General features: G+C 42.2%; 1 protein-coding gene across 6 annotated transcripts in view; it reads right to left on the reverse strand.

Moving 5' to 3' along the window:
* ralgps1 (Ral GEF with PH domain and SH3 binding motif 1) overlaps window positions 1–19,305 on the reverse strand; it is a 172,266-nt gene that overhangs the window by 90,975 nt on the left and 61,986 nt on the right. For all 6 annotated transcript variants that reach the window (XM_064354379.1, XM_064354380.1, XM_064354376.1 and 3 more), the window contains 2 exons: window positions 17,837–17,929; window positions 6,219–6,345 (listed from right to left, as the gene is read on the reverse strand). In XM_064354379.1, coding sequence (XP_064210449.1) covers window positions 6,219–6,345; window positions 17,837–17,929 — 220 coding nt within the window. The remainder of the gene's footprint in view (window positions 1–6,218; window positions 6,346–17,836; window positions 17,930–19,305) is intronic.

Consider the following 19,305-nt stretch of genomic DNA (forward strand, 5'->3'; position numbering starts at 1 on the left):
GAGGTTAAAGGTCAGTCTGACTGTCAATCAGATGACAGGTCATATTTTCCCTCCCTCCCCCTTTTTTAAAAAAAACACTAATAGCTTTAATTCACCTCATTCTGGTCAGCCACCTTTTTCCTTCAGTGACTACAGGATCATATGTCAGATCAAAACTGATTATGTATGACTTTGAATACACTTTGTATACACACAGCCATTTTACGTAATTAAAAAAGAAAGGGAAGAAAAATGGGTATGACATGTAAAAGCCAACCAGTAACACACACGTACACACGCACTGTTTAGCCTACGTAATGTAAAGAAACAGACATGTTTTGAATGCAGTAATCCAAGCAATACACAGAGAGATTATGTAATAAAGAAGCCAGCATAAACAAACAGACGTCTCTCCACAGCAGGCTGGCAGATTACGGCAAAATGCTCGCGGGCGCCTGGCGGTGAAGCTCTGGGCTCTCCCCCTCTGACACCGCTCAGCCTCGCACGAGACGCACAACCGCATCCGAGCCTCTCTTTTCAACCGCAGACACGGCAGCGCCACGGATGAGAAATGAAATGCATGACAACCCGTGAACCTACAGCCACTCCCCGCGAGATTATGAAATGACATCACCGTTGTACAGGCCAACTGCGCTTCTGCGAATCGAGTACCGCAGCCTGAATGTACTTAGACTGCACATTATTAACCATAAACCTTCCTGACAAGATACACCCCATTGAGATGCAGCATTTCAATTTTAAGGGCCGCTGAGTGGAAAGGTCCTTATCTAATGGCATGGCACATTATCAGTTGACAACTGAATGAAATTAAAATGAATAATGAGAGCGCTGAAATTCGTAACTGATTTCTGATGCGTCACATACCCTTTTCCAACATTAGAGAGGGCGTGGCCACAAGCTTCATATCTTTCAGATGAAACAACATATCAGACAATCACCTGAAATTCACACAAAAATCAGAAACAATAAAAGGAAAAATAAAAAAAAGGCCAGAGAGTGGCACTGATGGAGTGAGAACAATAGGCAGTTTTAGCTAGTCATCATGTGACAACATGAGCTAATAACATTATAGTAATTCTGTCACAGAGGTGAAGAAAGGGGGCCCCCACTGAGATGTATTGATTGCAAAATGAACGGAACATGTACTATGTCTTGTTTGAGACAGAATAATTACATTCAAAAAGCTTTGGTGCTGACAGTCGATTCTGTATGTCCCATCTTGCTTGTAGCACTAAGGGGGCAGTTCACACAGTAACCCTTTCTCTGTCCCAGCTCCTCCAACACCCCTGTTCCCGGATTTCAGAGTACACAGGAGGCCTTGTGGGAGCCGAGAGCTAATGTATGAACATAGACTGGCCTTTGCGCCTGACACAGAACTGACCTCAGGGATACCGGAATCATTTCATACGCCAGGGAAAAATTTATATTATATAACATTCAATTATTAGCGCTCCGCTGGGAGACTTACTGATGTTAAAAGCAAAAGAGAAGGGGTGAAAAGTGAAGGAGCCATTGGCCCTCTGCCCACGGCTATTTTCCAACGCCCCCTGACTGACCTCTGCTGACCTCTCCCTTTCATGAGGCCACCAAGACCCCGACTCACAATGCCTTGCACTGACCCATCTTACAAAACACCACCCAGCATGAGGGTAGAGGAGGAGTTCAATTGTTGGCTTCAAACATAATAATGAACAAATAAGGGGGTTGGACTGCTTGTATTAGTTTTTTCTCACTTTACAATCATTCACAAACCAATTCTTAAATTATTCTTACGTTTGTTCTTAAAAATGTTCCTACAAAAAAACAATACATGATTCATGACAGATGTGCGGACCTTTGTTTTTTTTTTTTTTTTTTGCATATCCCAGGTGTATGAGATGACGAATGCTGGCTGTCTGTACATTTTATGTGCAATCCTGTTCATGTGATTTGCATAAGGAAGAAGCCATGAACAAATAGAGACAGGACACATATACGTACACATGTTTTGTGAATGAGGCCCAATGTCCCTTATAAAATCCATGGCCTGTCTACAGAAATGTTGAATTAGCAAAATAAATAAACCCAGAACGAAAAAAATGTATATTAATATATATTATGAAAAAGAAAAAAAAAACCACCCAACATGTTTGATGTTAAATCTTTTTGATAGAGAACAGTATTACTAGACCATAATAAACAGTCTGTGTACTAACTGGGTAGGCGGTAGCTCAAAGCATATTAATAATTACACTGTCAGCAGGGGAACGGCTGTGCTAAAAATCAGCCCAACTATGTTTTGATAGAAAAATGAGTCTTGGGGACGCTTGAGGAAAACATGAATCTCTTCCACTGTCAGGGCTGTCAAACGAGCTTTCACGGCCTATATAAGTGACGGGCTGCAGGCCGAGAGAAAAGTCATGGTGGAAGCGGGTTTCTTCGGTGGGGCGGTTAGGCAACCCAGGGAGGGTTACCGAATGTGTGGGCTACCCAATGGGTGGGCCAGAGCCGTGACAAGGCAGAGCTGCCCGTGAGCTCAGGGACAGAAATTTGAAACCCCCACGAGCCCGGCCAGGGAAATTAACAGCGGAAAAAAAAGCCTCCTGTCGTCTGCCGGCTGATGCTCGGGTGATCCTCTCCCTGCCCGGCGAGAACGGGCGCCTGGTTACCAGATTTGCCCTTGGGTCCGGGGGCCTGGCCTGGCAAACACCGGCATCCCAACAGTACGCCCGTCACAGGGTTACGGCAAGAACTCCGGCTAACAGCGAGCTCTCCTGCACTACCCAAAGGGACCAGTAGTGAGAGAGGAGCACCAGCAGTGCCCCTCCTGGGAAGCTTATTTGCAGTAGATGAATAACAAGCTCAGCTCCATAATCTCTGCACTACTCTGCTGCCCTGCTGTTCTCCCGATTATTATGATGTTGTTAGGCTCCGTTGTCCATGTAAATATGATGTATGAATGCTGTTCTTGGGATAACTGCTAGATATTGTGCGCATGCTAAAACAACTGTAAATTATCAGCAACTCTTAATGTAGCCACTCTTACTCCTGTGATGTGTGATTATTGCATCCTGGCATAACAACCTAATGGTAATATAATATAATATAATATAATATAATATAATATAATATAATATAATATAATATAATATAATATAATATAATATAATATAATATAATATAATATAATATAATATAATATAATTAGGAAACATTCTTGTGGCATTTGGTCCGGTGGAGAATCAGATTTGTCTTTGCCACGCCTACTGGTGGAGAGCACATGCACCTAGGTTGTGTTAACTAATCAGCCCAGGTGCTTAAAGGTGTGCTCCTCTCCATGGTACGGGGCTGAGACTGGGAACACACCCTGAGAAACAGTGAGATTGTTTGTTCGTTAGAGCACAAAAGTGAAATTAACACGGCTGAAAAGCTGAGAAGCTGGTCAGCTGAAAAGCTTCAGCTATGTTTAGTTTTTGTCTCTGTTGTGTTCATTTATTTGTTTCTGTGTCAGTCTGGGTGCATTCTCTCTCTCCATTGTGGAAAATTATAGAACCTAGAACTGCCACATCTTGCTCCCAGGGGTGTCACACAGCATGTGACAATATCAAATGGTTACAGCCAACACTTTCACGCCCTCTGCTGGACATGGAGCTTGACTGAGCACACAAATCTCGTCAAGCCCATTAAATCCATACATCCACACAGCCAATTATGGATGGACATCCACACCTCCAGACAGCCAATCAGGCATTGACACCCAAACCCCCACAAGGCCTATGACTTACATTCTTCATACTTTGACTTTAAAAACAATTACTCCTAATTATTATTAATTAAAAATCAAATTAAGTTGCCAAGTTTATTTATCCATCATTGTCCAGAATTTGGGAATTAGACATGCAGTGATTCTGCAATGTGGGAATACTGAACATTCACCGGTAATACCCAACACACCAAACTGTTCACCTTCAGACATCAGCTACTCAAACTGCAGTGACTATGAAACACAACAGTAGCAAGCCCCAAAGCCCAGGTCCACAGTTCAGACCAGACCAGTAGATAAAACACACAAAAGCCCCAAAAAGTCAATCGATTGCCCATTCTGTAATTCCACTGATTCAAACACACATCACATGACATCACCTGGAAGTATAAGAGGGAGACAAAAGACAGATGTTCTGGTGGTGACAGATACGCCACGGGCAAACATAGCAGGTAAAGCTAAACAGGATGTTTTCTTCTTCAAAAAAGTAAATAAAATATACAAATATGGCCACCCAATCATTTCAGTAAAAATAATACTCACCACTAGAATAAGCTGGGTCTTCAGGACCAAAGTACCAGGTCTGACTACAGTATGCTGTTACCCTGCTATGGTCAGAATTCCAAAGTAGACAAAAACGGTTGGATTTGTCCCATCAGGCATAGGGAAGATTTAATGCCATCAGATTTATAATATTTATAAATTTTAGATTTATAATTTAATGCCGTGAGATTTATAATATGAACTTAAGAACAGAATTTTGATGATGAGAACAGACCATTTGGCCTGCATACCATACAGCTGTTATTTCACATACTGTTCAGGGAGAATACATGACTGTGCCTGGTCCTGAACATCACCAGGATCTCTGCTTCATATACGATACACCTCCCCTATTGTACAGTCAGCACTCGCTCCCCTGTACTACTACATGGCCCCTAGTTCTGAAGGTTACAGTATCACTGTTGCATGTGTAACAGGACTGCTTCCTGTGATAGTGTGGATGACTTGAGTGGTAACTTGAGAAGTACGGCTGGCAATTCAAATCAAAAGTTGAAGCAAAAAAGCAAAAACTGACTTTGATGACATATTTGTTTTTTGCAGAGTATTCATTGACCAAAACCAGCTACTTAAAAGACATTAATGCTACCAACACACTTTAATCAGGTTGATACGAATGCTACCTCTCAACCACAAGACGTCATCAGAATCCCAAAAACAATTCCATGCATAAGCTATACCTCTGCAAAATCTCATTATGCTTAACTGTGAGACCCAGACATTGCCGTATTTTCAAGCCTATGTTGTGGGTACTCATGACATTCTGAGTAACAGCAGAAAAAGTCTCACTCCAAATATGCTGCTAAAATACAGTATAGGGCCTCAGAAACTGGGAAATGTTGTTCTAAACTAAATGGTGAACCGAATGGGGGAAATGGCGTCCCTAGAACGCCTGAAAAGAAATGTTGCATTATCGCAACACAGGATCTCACGGGGTTAATCAGAAAGAAGGTTTAGGCAATAAAGAACACATGCTTATTAAAATACTGTGTATCTGAGGAATCAGAATAAGATTTCCATATTTACTGAGCTGCACTGGGCACAGAGAAAGAGAGAGGTGCTGATGTGGAGTACTCGCCATGTGTGGCATAAAAGGGGCTCGCATTCAAAGCCAAGGAGGTGGGGGAAGAAAAGAAACCATTGCTGATTTAACCTTACAGCAACGCTCTTTGTCTTCAACCCCAAGAATAAAAAAATAAGCAAATGGTCCATTTTTAATACTAATGCACAATAAAAGGGATTTTTTAAAAATTACCATAGAAATAACGTGTGAGAAGGAATTGAAAAGAAACATCTCTTCCAACTCATTAAAGACAAAGCTCATAAGGAAATACGCCTGCTTCATATTGGTGGCGTTATGAATAAAAAATTATTTTTAATACGTAGAATAGTAAAAAACAAACAAAAAAAAAAACAAGCAGCCCCTTCCACAAATTAGAAATAGGTCATACCTATGATCTACAGAGAGTTCCTCCAAAGCACTGTTTATTATTATTTAGCATACACACCGTATTTTGTCCTTTTATTCCCTTTGCACAAACGCCCACAATTCAGGCTACCCACATCCTAGTTCCCAGTCATCCATGAAATATGAAAACCATCATACACACAACAGATGGCCATGTTCAACAAGCTCCTGCAACGCACAGATCTGGCAGAACACACAACGGTTCATAAGGAGCAAAAACCAACCAAAGAGACTCCTGAACACAGGGGCCTACAGAACAGAGAAACCGTCCAGGGGATTTCTGCAAACCGAACACTAGAGACCGGTCGAACAGAAAAACCCATCAGAGACACTCTTTTTGCATATCCCGCACAGGCGACAGCACAACTGGGAAAATTTCCAGAGAGTCTCTTGGATGTACTGGCTACAGCGGCCAGCAGGGCAGAGAAACCATACAGGGAGACTCACCTAAGTAGGGGATGCAGGGGACCATCTTCAGTGACCGGATGTACTCCCTCATGCGCGTATAGTTCTCTTCCTTGGATGTCAGGTAGTCCAGCTTGTCAAATGTGGCCTTGTCCTTCCGGCTTATCAACTGCGAGAGGCAGAAAAATCCAAATCAGTCCACATGTCAATAGCTACATCAATCATTCAATCAGTGATTACAATGAAACTGCTGTGACGTATAATATAGTGTAGCATGGAGCCTACAGCCATGGTTCATACAACCTGTGTTCAAGAAACATACTGTTCAAGAGAAACTGTACATTTCTGTACACTTCAGATCAATAAAAGCTGAAGTTACATGAAGCACTACATTACACGGCCCTTGAGAAATAATTAAATTCAATGCATCTTTGTAAATTACGACCCCTGCAAGCCGGAACAACCCACGGTGTGCTGAAATTACGTCTTTCATGACATTAACAGCAGAGAAGGAAGATAAATGGCAAAAGGAAGATGTCTAAATGCTAATTGCCTGGGGGAGATATTCTCACCCCATCCAATAGCCTTCAGGTGAGAGGCATTTATCTGCCTTATGCGGATGGAATGGAGTCTAACAGTCTGGTCCAGCTCCGCGCTGTCAAACGCGGTTCGAAAAACAGCCCGAAGTTTCCATGTGCTTCCCAGGCATGTGGCTTGCGCTGGTTTCCATCTTTAAAAGCCCAGAGCTCAGACACAAAGTACAGACAGACATCTGCTTTTGAAGCAAGAGTGACTTTATTTATGGGTTTAAAAAAAGAACAGAATATATAATTGCACAAGAAAAAAAAAAACGAAATCTGCCATGTTGTAACAAGTAAAATAAATAACACTTTTCAACACCGCGTGTATAGAAGCTTCATTTGCCAGTTTGGTTCATTTACTTTGTCCTTGTGGAAAGTAAAAGAAAAATATTCTGGAAGTTTGTGAAAGAGTCTGAAGAACAAACAGCCCCTGCTCTCATGGACACTGAACTTCACCAACCAAACGCTGGGGAGGAATTTCCACAGTGGAACACAGAAACTGGGATTTGCTTCCTGAAGATTTTCATTTACGGTCTGGTTTCTAAATAGTTACAGCAGCCTATAACCCCCAGCGTATCAAAGTTATTCCAGGTATTGGGTTGAAAAAGGAAGTTGCCTTCTCAGCTAAAGCTCTGCTAATACTCAGTAAAGACAGTGGAGCACTTTTCCACAAAATGTAATGATGTTTATAGATGTTATAACATTCTGCCATTTCTTTTACATTTCTTGTCAAACCAGAAAACCTCATTTAGTTCTCTCTGTTTAAGCTCTGGAATATTTTTTTTTATTGATTGAATTACTCTCATTCCTGAGAATGTATCTACATCCAAATGTGTTTTTCCTGCAATATTGCCAAATTGTTTAATTTGAACAAATGTCAAATGTACTGTGCAAAAATCAGAGACCACCCTTTCGTTTATTCAATTTCTAGTCGAATCAGCCATTCAATGCAAATATTTTTACCCCCAGTGTCAGACCATAATGCAGGAAACATATATTTAACAGAAAATAGCCTCCACCACTACATATAATATAACATTTATCAGTATTTCTTTTGTGCACCCTAATACAACTTTAAGCCTTCTAGTTACAGCAGCGTACTCAACAAAAAAGTTGTCAAAAGTGTCATTTTGTTAGAACCCTTTGCCTTCAAAAGTGACTCAAACATTCAGACAAACAACTATTCAAACACACCTTAGCTGCCTTGCAGATTGGTCATGTGCCTCTAAAATAGCCAAAGGGGATGTTTTTGATGAGATTTGTTATTTGATAATGAAAATTAAGGAGGAAAATAGAATCTGAAGAAAAATAAGTGGAAAAACTGGAGTTAAAAATATTATTGCAAAATACAGAGAAAATGGGACTCCTAACAACCATGCAAGAACTGATAGACCACAGAAACTACTGCCATCACAAAGACAGTACTTAAAGATTTTATCTTTGAGACATAGGGGGAAAAAATCAAGCTCCACTCATGCTTCAGACATGACGAAATCTGAAAGGATGCGTAGCTGTCAAAAAGCCACTACTGAGAAAAGGAAATAAATAAAAGAGAATAAAATTTGCGCTAGTACACCAAAACTGGACACCTAACATGCGCGCTAAGGTTTTATAGACCAATGAGTCTAAATTTGAGATTTTCGTAAGTAAGACAAGGCAGTATCTACACCACCAAAGCAATGAAAGAACCATGTGTACAACCATCAGTCAAGCATGGTGGAGGATCAGTGTAAGTTTGAGGTTGTATAGAAACATCTGGAGTTAGTGATTTGGTTTTGATTCAGGGCATCATGGATGTTGATACATTTATTTATTTATTGTATTTATTGCTGATAAATACAAACAAATCTGAACATATCACGCAATACCCTGAGGACAACATTTGATTGAGCAAATTAATTCTAATTATTTGGATCGAGAGAAGAAGAAAATGCAACCAACTTCTAGGACTGAACTTTGGAGGTGTTTACTCAAAGAATTAAAAAATATCCCTGCAGATTTCTTCGAAAAAGCTCAAAGCAAAAAGAAAGGAAGCTATCATAAAGGCAAAGGGTGGACACACTAAATACTGCAATATTTGATACTGCACATAGTTGTGTAATTTTGTTTTAAATATGTTTGTTGTATTATTTCCTAACACTGAAAAAAAATAACGTGCACTTAACGGCGATTTTCACTGGAAAGTAAATAAAAGAAAGGGTGGTTTCTGAATTTTGCACTGTATATATATATACACACACATACTTTTTGCTGCAGCACAGAAAAATGTGATGTGCAGAAACTGGGCAATAGAAAATAATTTTTAAAAAAGACACATTTTCACATGCTTTCCAAGTGGGCTATATATTATTGTCCAAAACTATTGAGTGGACACAAAAAGGGGCCATTTCCAGAATTAGTGAATTGTCACAAGCCATGATCCAGAAACACTTCCTCCAAAACACAGCTAATTATTACTTAATACTGAGCATACACGTTATTCTGTCCTGTACCACAGGAGTGAAATGAAGTTCATGCATAAGATATCTGGTTCAAGATATTTCACACACTCAGCTACCTCTTAGGTTCTGCTGTTGCTTTTTGCTGTTCCATTACAAATCAGTGGAAGTCCAGAGTCAATTGGTACAGTCACAGCCGTGGTCGCCATCAACAAGACATCACATGTAACGTTCATGTCACGGCCTTGCCCAATGATGCTGTAGACCCACTGTAAAGCCAGATTGGACACTAACAATTAGTGGCAAACTACCAGCTTTCCATTTGCTTAATGTTTTGCAGTCTGAAAGGGTATGGCTGCTTTGCTGCAGTGCAGTCTGTAATCCATTTGCAGTGTTCCTGGTTTAAATCGGTGACATTTGCCAATAAAGCAGCACTTCAGCCTTTTATGCAACTGGCTATTTCTGCAATTAGGGTTCCCTCTGGGCAACATCAGGGGGCGATCTGGAAACTTGTCCTGACAGTCGCCTGGCCTTTGAAGGAAAATATTTTGGGCGATTTCTGACGCACTGCATCCGGCAGGCACAAAAAATGCCCCAGCCTTCCAACGGAAGGGAATATCTGAGCTGTGTCCGTTTGCCAACCTAACTTTTTATCTGCACTTCTCTCGATAAGCAGAGATGCCTCACCAGAGGGTAGCAATATTTTAAGTTCTGCGTGAGCTGCCAGAGGGTACAGGTATGCATGGAAATTTCCATTGTTATCCAGTGATCTCATGTAGAAGCTGGACTGAATGAACCTCATGAACACCCCGCTGTGAAACTACGCAGATCAAATTTTATTTTATTTTTTTTCTTTTACCATCCATCAGGTCAGAAAACCCGAACATCTGTTAATCACATGATATTAAAATATTATGACCAGAAGGTAAAGTGCGATTTATTCGCTCAGGACCTTCAGGGGAAAACTGGCTGATAACATCCTCAGAGAATTGATCCAAACAATGGTATGGCACATACTGAACTAAACTGATGCATAAATAATCCTGAGCTTTATTGGACAAGAAGTCTGTACTTTTGAGGTCATCTCACTCTATTCTCTATTCTGCCTGCTGCTCAACCACAGCTAAGTGTCGACTGCTGAGTGGCTTTATGGTGAATCGTTTTGTCATTTTTGTGTCATCTGTATCACAATAAACTGCGCGTCTGTGAAGTCCAAAATCGCTCAAAAAATCAGATGCTTGTACTCTGTGATGAAGGTAGACATGTTTTTCCCATCTTTACCATTTTGAAATGACCACAAAAAAAATGCATCAAGTAATACTGGTCGTTTCAGTATGCGTGCAAGAGAATACTCTGCCCTGAGAGAAAATTTGCAAGAGGACTTGCGCAAGACTACATGTTTCAATGTGTATGTGCGTGCCCACATACCTAATGCACGCATACTGTACAATAATTGGAGTTTTCCTGAGAATGAATCGAAAGGACCGTTTGTGCACGTGTATAGCCATGCGTGCACGTGTGCTGGAGGGCGTGTGTGAGAGAGCATGTGTGTGTGTGTGTGTGTGTGTGTGTGTGTGAGAGTGTGTGTGTGTGTGTGTGTGTGTGTGTGTGTCTGTCCTGCCCAGTCAATTCAGCCACCTGGACTTTCCACACTGGAACGGCGGATGTTGGCTCATCTTCTTAATAAACAGACTGCAAGCCCACAGAACACCCAGAGAATGTTCCAAAAACACCGAAACTGCACTCGGCGCACTGTAAGATTCGCCTGCTTCCACTCAGAGTGCCTGGAGGCGAGAGCACTGTGGAAAAACCCAGCGAATACGACTTTATCCAGCCACCACGCCCCCCTCTGTCCACCGCTCCAGGATCCCCGGCAGACAGAGCTGGAAGAGGAAGTCCTGCGTCTTCTTAAAGACGACTCATCTGATCGATGTGTACAGAGGGTATAACCTCATGGAAATCTATACAGTATATCATCGGTTGTCCAAGCTACAGTTTTTTTTCTTAATCCACGCAAAACAACATGCATCAGCGGCTATAAATACAAACGTCTCGGGGCGCTCTCCAGCGATTTTGCAAACGAGATTCCACTGGAAGCCTTTCAAAGCTCCCGTGTTTGGAACAAAGGTTTTGGACCGGGCCATTCAGCAATGTTTGAGGCTGCAGACGGAAAAAAAATATCAAAACATCTGCCGGGGAAAGGGGGGCGGGGGTGGGGGCGGGGAGAGGGGTCAAGGCAGGTTGCGATTTGGGCTTCAACTCCCCACCCTTCACCCTCCTCAACCAGCTTACTCCCTTACCCAGTACAGAACCATTAGCCTAACTGTCATGGAATATGGGATGGACAGACAGGCGGTCAAACTGATGTTTTTCCAACTTTCCCAGAGCACATGCTTTCCGTCACACCTCCAACTCGTTGGCTGAACCTGGCTGAAACTGCAGCTGCTTGGACATTTTCAAATTATAGATAACCGTGTTAGGTATTGTAGATAGTGTTATAGATAAGCAAGAACGGTCCTTGCTCCCCCAAGGAAAATACTTGTACTGCAGCTCATTCGGCCTGTCGACAGACACGGCAGCGTGGGGCTTTACAGGTAGCCTATCGCGTGTGCTGCTGTTCCATTACCTGCTCTGTACTCGCAACTGGTTCACATGCAGACAGCAGGAATCCTCCGCTCCAGGGGAGTCCTTTAATTAGACAGCACTGTGGCACTATTTCCGCGAAGCTCCTTTATAATTTTCCGGCAGACTGCACGCTCCGCAGAGCCACACTGAGTCAATGCTTCAATAGGGCCTCATATACAGTATCTGACACCACAGACATTTCCTATTAATCACGTCTGGCAGGGCTTCCGTGCACAGAGCCAGCACAGAGCATGGCAGGCACAGCACAGATCAAGGCACACACAGCACAGAGCAAAGCACACACAGCACAGAGCACGACACGCACAGCACAGAGCATGGCACACACAGCACAGAGCACGGCACACACAGCACAGAGCATGGCACACACAGCACAGAGCATGGCACACACAGCACTGAGCATGGCACACACAGCACTGAGCATGGCATGCACAGCACAGTCAACCCACAGCAGAAAGGACTGCAAACGGACCTCTCGATCCACACCAGCACAGGCAGCATAACAGTCCGCACAGAGATACCAAACAAAGCACCCAACACACACTTCCAAAGAACAGTCCGTCCATTCTGAGATCAGACCTCAGCACAGTCAACCCGAAGCACAGTGCAAAGATAGAGCAGTTTGTGCACAGAGTGCATGCAGCACTTTCCACCAGCACAAAGCACAAGGACTCCCTCTGAAGACACTGGCCCACAAAACCATGCACATTAATATGATACCAATACAGTGAGCCCATTATGCCACATCCAATGAAGTGAGTTACAATTCACCATTTCATTCACAATAATTAGGAACAAATTGGCCAAAACGGCATGCATGGATATTTTGCCAACTCCGAACTGGTGCACTGATTTCTGAACACTTTCACCATAATTTTCACCGCTCTTAGTTTTGTAGATCATAGAAAGATGAATAAGACAACGTGTGTCAGCCCGGACAAACATACTTTAATAATAACTTTTCTTGAACAGAGGCAGGAAGGGAGATGAAAAATGGCGATTGACGCAACAGCTCAAAATGTCACACAGAAACAAATCCATTATAAGATTACCAAACAACACGTGCTTTGTTCAAGCGATACAGTCTGCAAAGCATCATGGAAGATATGAGTTCGGAAACATCCATTCACAAGTGCCATGTTGGAAAAAATCTAACAGTCACATTTCAACAGATCTATAGCAAGGAAGATTCTCAACCCTTTTTCTTTATTTGTTGAAAAGAGTACTTGCATCGTATGTGGATGTCATTAATGTAACTTTTACAAAAATCTATTTTTGTGCACCTTCGATTCCTTATTTTAGCTGTGCACTGAAATTATTTGAAACATGTCTGCTTCCTATCAGCTCTAAATACACTACATACTGTCCAAACTTAACAGACAGTCCCACCCAATTGAGAAAATTAAGTCTATTTTTTAATAGTTTAAAATGTGCTATTTTTACAAGCACCAACAGAGAAAAAAGCTCTTAAGAGGAATGTATGTAACAAGAAGTGTTTTCAGCATGTTAATGTTATTTCTGGCATTGTAAGTGTGCTTTAAGTGAAAGGAGAAGGTGGGAAGTGGGAGGTGGGGTGGGGGGGTACGGAAACTGTGGTCAGGTCTGAAACCATACACGCATCGGAGAGACGGAGGCTGTTCCGTCCTCTAGGTCCGTCTGGGAACTCCATGTTATGAGAAACATGGTGAAGGACCACAGGGGGCCATTCTTTGAGGCAGATCCTCCAGCATTGGAACCCTCCCGGTTAGCAGATCCAATGCCGCAACCCCATTTGAACCCCGTCTCACACAAGATGCCAAACTTCACTGGTCCCATCCCTCCTTTTTCAAACCGATTTCACATGGTGATGACTGGTAAAGGGATGTGGGCAGGATCAACTTCACCAGTGGAAATTGTGACGTGCACAGGAACCCCAGGGTTGTATGAGCTACGGCTGCTGTGTGGTTTAGCTCAGAAATCAGTTGCATTAGGCAGCCATTGCTTTTCATTAGCATTCCTGTAGTGGCAGTGCAGGGGGCTAGCTGACGACAATAAGACTGAACACTGAATGAAATCCTCCCTTGGTGGGAGACCGCTCAACCAGCTAAGTGCCCACAGATGGTAATCGAAGCATGATGGTTTCATACGAGACCAGGGGGACACATCACTAAATTGAAACCCAGTGCTTCAAAATGCCAAGCCACCCACCAGCACTCCGGCAGCAAGAATTATGACAACTCAACCACAGAATGTCAAAGAAATCCAGAATTCTGACTTTAGGAGATGCCAAAGCAATGTTCTATGCTTTACGTCACTGTAGCGGTCATGAACCTCCACAGTAGTGTTCTTCTATTACACACATGTTGAATTTAACACACATTTTTTTTTAATTGAGGGTGAACGTGATCGAGTTTAAAGGGGCCAAAACCCCATAAATGTCTTTTTAATGGGCTGGAACAAATGACACACACAATTGCACGGCCCTTCAAGAGCAATAACCAGGGAAAAGCAAATCATTAAAGTTATTAGAAATGACCTTGAGTGCAGAGGCAGAGATCGGCAATTCCATCATGTACTTTTTCCACCGTTCATTACCAGTAGATACAAAACAGCATAAAAATACAACCTATGTGGAAAGAGCTACCTTCTGACACACGGTTCACCTGAAAGGCCAGCCAGATTCTGTTAAACAGGGCACACTCAAATAACCACAAATGTGAATTTTAAGCCAACACCCATTATTTTTATTTTTTTATGACAAAAAAGGGGGAAGGTGGTCCTCTGCAGATAAATGAACATTTTTTTTTAAAACAACAGATTACCAAACAAAACAAATTGGGTGCAAATGCAAAAAAAATAAAAAGAATAATAATAATAATAATAATGAATTCAAAATAAAATAAGAATGTCTGAAAAAGGCTTTGGGCGAGACGGCTGGAGTTTTATTGTACCGCTCTGTTTATACTGAATAAAGAACAAAGAGAAAATTTAAAATAAAAGAAAAGCATTTTTGTCTTGGAATGCCTCCACCTTCCTATTTTATACTTCTTTTTCATGATAAAAGCCTGCCAAAGAGTAAGTTGTTCTGGAACAAGCGCAGGACGGGGTAGTTAACGCTGAGGTATCAGCCTTTCCCGTCTGGGTGGGCGTCGCCATAGCGCACGGATCACCTTCCGTCATGCGTCACGAGCGCATTATAGAACCCAAGCCTTGTGTAGGACAGAGTTCACGGGATACGGCCCTGGAGATACACTGAGATGTCAATCACTTTATGCTTTTATTTAACCATGTAGGTTAATGGAGAACTCAGTCTTCATTTTACTGCTGTGACCCGGGGAATCAAAGTTAGTAGCGATGAGTTGGAAGCAACTGTACATCCAATCAGATGCAGGACAGATGGGGTTAGCAACCCTAATATTTTGAAAGGTGCCATGGGTACAGGATGGCACAGTACCATTATAAAATCACTGACTTTGTTTGAACAAAAGAAAAGTTTACGCTCGCAAAAGAAAAAAAAAAAAAACAATGAATGGTTCAAATCAGTGAGCGACTGATGATGGCTCCACCCTGGTGGTTTTTTACTTTCTTATAATCCCCACTCTCCGATGAATGAGTCCCCTTTCCCAGCAGCCACTGCTGCGTCAGCATGCTGTACTATCGAGCGTATCGGCCCGGGACTATTTCCAGATTTGCCCATTTTAACATCCCGCAGCTAATGTTGCTGGTTAGAAGGGAAGGACTGTCCGGGAAGACAGAGACTGCAGCAGTGGCAGATTTAATCCTCGTTATCACAACCCCCAGTTAAGTACAGAAGACTGAAGTGAAAACAGGCTGTTCAGCCCATAAAATAATTTCACCTACTGTCTGTAAAGTATCCACAGTAGCACCATGCCAAGCTTATCCTTGAATAACCTAAGGCTCGCCATTTCAACTGTTACTCAGACTAATGAACAACTCTCGTTATGAAAAAATAGAAGATAAATGATTTTACAGGTTTAACTGTAATCCATGGTTTTTTCCAAAACATACATTCAAATAAAGGGGCTGTATCAAATCGGTGTGCACTATGAAAAGGTTATTGCCCATAGGGAACATGTTAGACTAAACAGAAATGAACCAGATTGTTTTTTAGGGTCTGCAAGTGGTTTTGATCGGAAGACCAGGAACAAAATGTATAGTGCTCCTGTTATGTTGAATTCCTTTCCCCAAAACAACAGATTAGTCATAGTTATGTTAAAACACTAATTCATAGATTTTTTTTTTAACCCAGGAAAAAACAGATGATGTGACTAACCACTGCATCAGTCGCTTGGATACACTTCCGTGGTTGAGCATGTTTTCTTTATCCCCAGTGAAATTAACACATCTTTTCCACTCTCTGAACGTACTAGCTGGCGTTCAGCATTGCCAGTAAATCAAGGTCTTCTTTCTCAGGTCACATGTACCGCTCTAAGCTTCCCCGACATAAAAATATAACATTGTCTTTCACTGATGGAAAAAAAAGAAAACAAAGCAGTGTCCTTGGCAGGGGTGTTAAAAGCGCTTTCAATGGGTTTGGCCACCTTTTACCAGAGCTGGGGATTACACAGGAGGAACTCTTCAGGACAGAAAGCCCACCAAAGTGCCTCAGACAGAGGCTGTGAAATGTCCTTCTGTCACTTGCTTAAACAGAAGGTAGCAGATAAGTTCCAGGCTCCGTCAGTCTGAATCTTCAGCGATTTGGGATCTCAAGGAATCTGAGGTAAATCAACATTGGCGCTAACACTGACTGACAGTTGAGTTTTGTTCCCTAAGCACAGGCTTCTATAAACAGTACATGTTACAAGCCTAAAAATTCATAGCAAAAAAAGACAAAGATGGCCAAGACTGACTGAGCGATGACTGAGATTTTGAGGTTGCAATGGCAGCATTTATTTCCAGCCATGTTCACCAGCTGGTAAAAACTGTTCTGGTGGTCCGCAGAAATGTGGGAAAATGTTGGTGGAATCATTATGGAATTCCAATTTCCATCTCCAGTAAGACTGAGCACATACTGTAAGGCCCACCGCAAAGTAACGGTCGTTTAAAAATGAAGGGTCTTTTGTTTACAAAGGACCGTAGTGGAGGAATGATGTATTTATGGCTTGTCATTTCCTCAGCTATTACTCTAATATCATGTTAGGTCCATAGCCCACCCTCTACCTTTCCTTCCCAAAACCTCTGTTTACAACTCTTAAACAGGGGGAAAGAAGCAGTTGATTTTTTAAAAAGAAACATTTTTAGAAACGATTTGACAGAAGATGAAAGAGGAAACAAAGAATAAGAATATAACATGGTGCAACATTAAGCTTGGAGAGAGATGATATCATAGCTAGGGACTGACAGAATAATTCGTAACCGCTACCAGTCTTTATCATCAGCCTCTGAATCATGGCAAAGTAATTACAGGATGAGGTTTTACAGAGTGGAGCCAGCACCTGAACAGGAAGCAGTAAGCAAGCATTTTCACACCCCTGCCACTAAGGCACACACATCCTCTCTGGGGTGTGGAGTCATCTTTTCCAAAGAAGAAGGCCTTGATAACAAATCAATTACAGACCATCGCAAACCGTGTAATGAAATCCAGCTGACATCTATCAGTGGTGGCCTGGAAATACTGGGTTATGTCATTTGGACCAAAACACGGTGATCTGAGAGGTAAACCAGGTGATGTGCTGAGTGAGATAGGACTATGATGTACGCTCATGCCTAAGAAGAACAGCGGTACAACGAGAAACGCAGAAATAGCGTTCACAAATGTTCTGTGGTCTGATGAAGAGCACGTAGCTTGAAATGTCAAACGTTTTGTGGTGTCAATCAACACTTTCACACAGCGTGCGGTCTCTACTCTTATCTATTTAGATTTTTTTGTCAGGCACCTGTTGACATTTTGGATGTGCGAGTCACAAGCTGTTCAGCCCATCCGGGTTAGAGGAGGCCAGATGAGTCCCCGCCCAGCCGCCCGCCACCCTGGCCCTGCCCAGCCGCGCCCGTCTCTTACCGCCCAGGTCTTGCTGAGTCTGAAGATGGGGGCGCTCTGTAGAGCAGAGACGACGGACACCAGCGAATGGAGGTTGTTCAGCTCAAGAAGTTTCTAGGGGAGAGGAAGACAAAAGGCATCCAAATTACCATCAGCACCAAGTCAGGGTTCAGTTCACCATCACTGCCAGGTAGCAATCACCAAACCACATTTTTCAAAGAAATGAAAAAGAGAACAAAATGAAAAAGAAAGGAAAAACACAGGCCACGATCCATTAAATATCAAATGTGCTCCTATGCTGTGGAAAGGAAAGAAAGATATCAAACAGCCCGAATGAAAAATTAGTGAGTGATGTATTTATTTTCCCCAAATGCATCTCTTTCATCCTAAAAAGTATGGAAAAGAAATAAAGATAAAAACATCACAACCAGAACAACAAAAGACTTGGCTTCATAAAGCACATAAATTGTACTAATGAGCCGATGAACGAAATTATAGCAGAGTCCACCATCCGAGGATTCATATCCTGGGCTATTCCAAGATCCATGAACCTGGAGCAGGACTGCTTCCACAGAAGACAAAAAACAGCCCTTGTTTCCATTCTCCACCACCAACAACCCCCCCCCTCCCACAAACCCATCCAGAATGGTCTGGGCAATTTATTTATTTATTTATTTTCACCACAAAAGCTATTCAATCAAGCATCTGAACAAAAAAAAAATAAAGAGGGAGTCTTCTATGTTTAACAACCCTAATTTCCTTCTTAAATAGTATCCGTGCGGCTTTGTATTGCTTTGAAACCAGGCCCGTTTAATTTTTAAAAACCGTTTGTTTCACGGGTCAGAGTATTCCGGGAGCATGATGTCACAGCCCCACCTTGCTCAGATTTTTTCCGCTCCTTGGCTTGACCCCTCCGGAGCGTTCCCTGGCGGATGCGAGCCAAGGGAGCCACTTGCTTTTGTCGTTTGCGGGTCTGTTTCCCCCATCACTGCTCTGGGCTGGCTAAGCCATGCAGACTGAAGGCTGCTAACGTCTCGATTGTCTCAGCTCAGCAGGTGATGAAAACTGCTTATTAGGCGTGCTGCGATGATGAGACACGCGTTTGTTTCACGTCGGGAAAAACATGAGCCGTCCAACTGTGCCTACACGGTCTTGCTGAAAGACTTTTTTGAGTACTGTGGGTCTATTGCTGTAGGCTTCTAAATAGCAATTTAAACATTATCAATATTCAATATGAACTGAAAATGAATTTTTACGCCAGTCTGGGCAAATGCTTGATTCTGACAGGCTGGAGGTGTGTTTTAAGCAGTTTGGATCAAGTTTAGTCTCCATTCCAAATTCATAAGCTGCCTGAACAGCAGAATATCTGGGTTATACAAAAAATCAAAATAAAATTTGTCAGTGTTATTAAAGTTATGCAATACATGACGAGGTAACTACATTGGTTTAGTTACACTATCACTGAGTTAGGTAAGCAGTTTGGTGTTTTT

Source organism: Anguilla rostrata, chromosome 10 (assembly GCF_018555375.3).
Source record: "Anguilla rostrata isolate EN2019 chromosome 10, ASM1855537v3, whole genome shotgun sequence".
Classification (NCBI taxonomy): domain Eukaryota; kingdom Metazoa; phylum Chordata; class Actinopteri; order Anguilliformes; family Anguillidae; genus Anguilla; species Anguilla rostrata.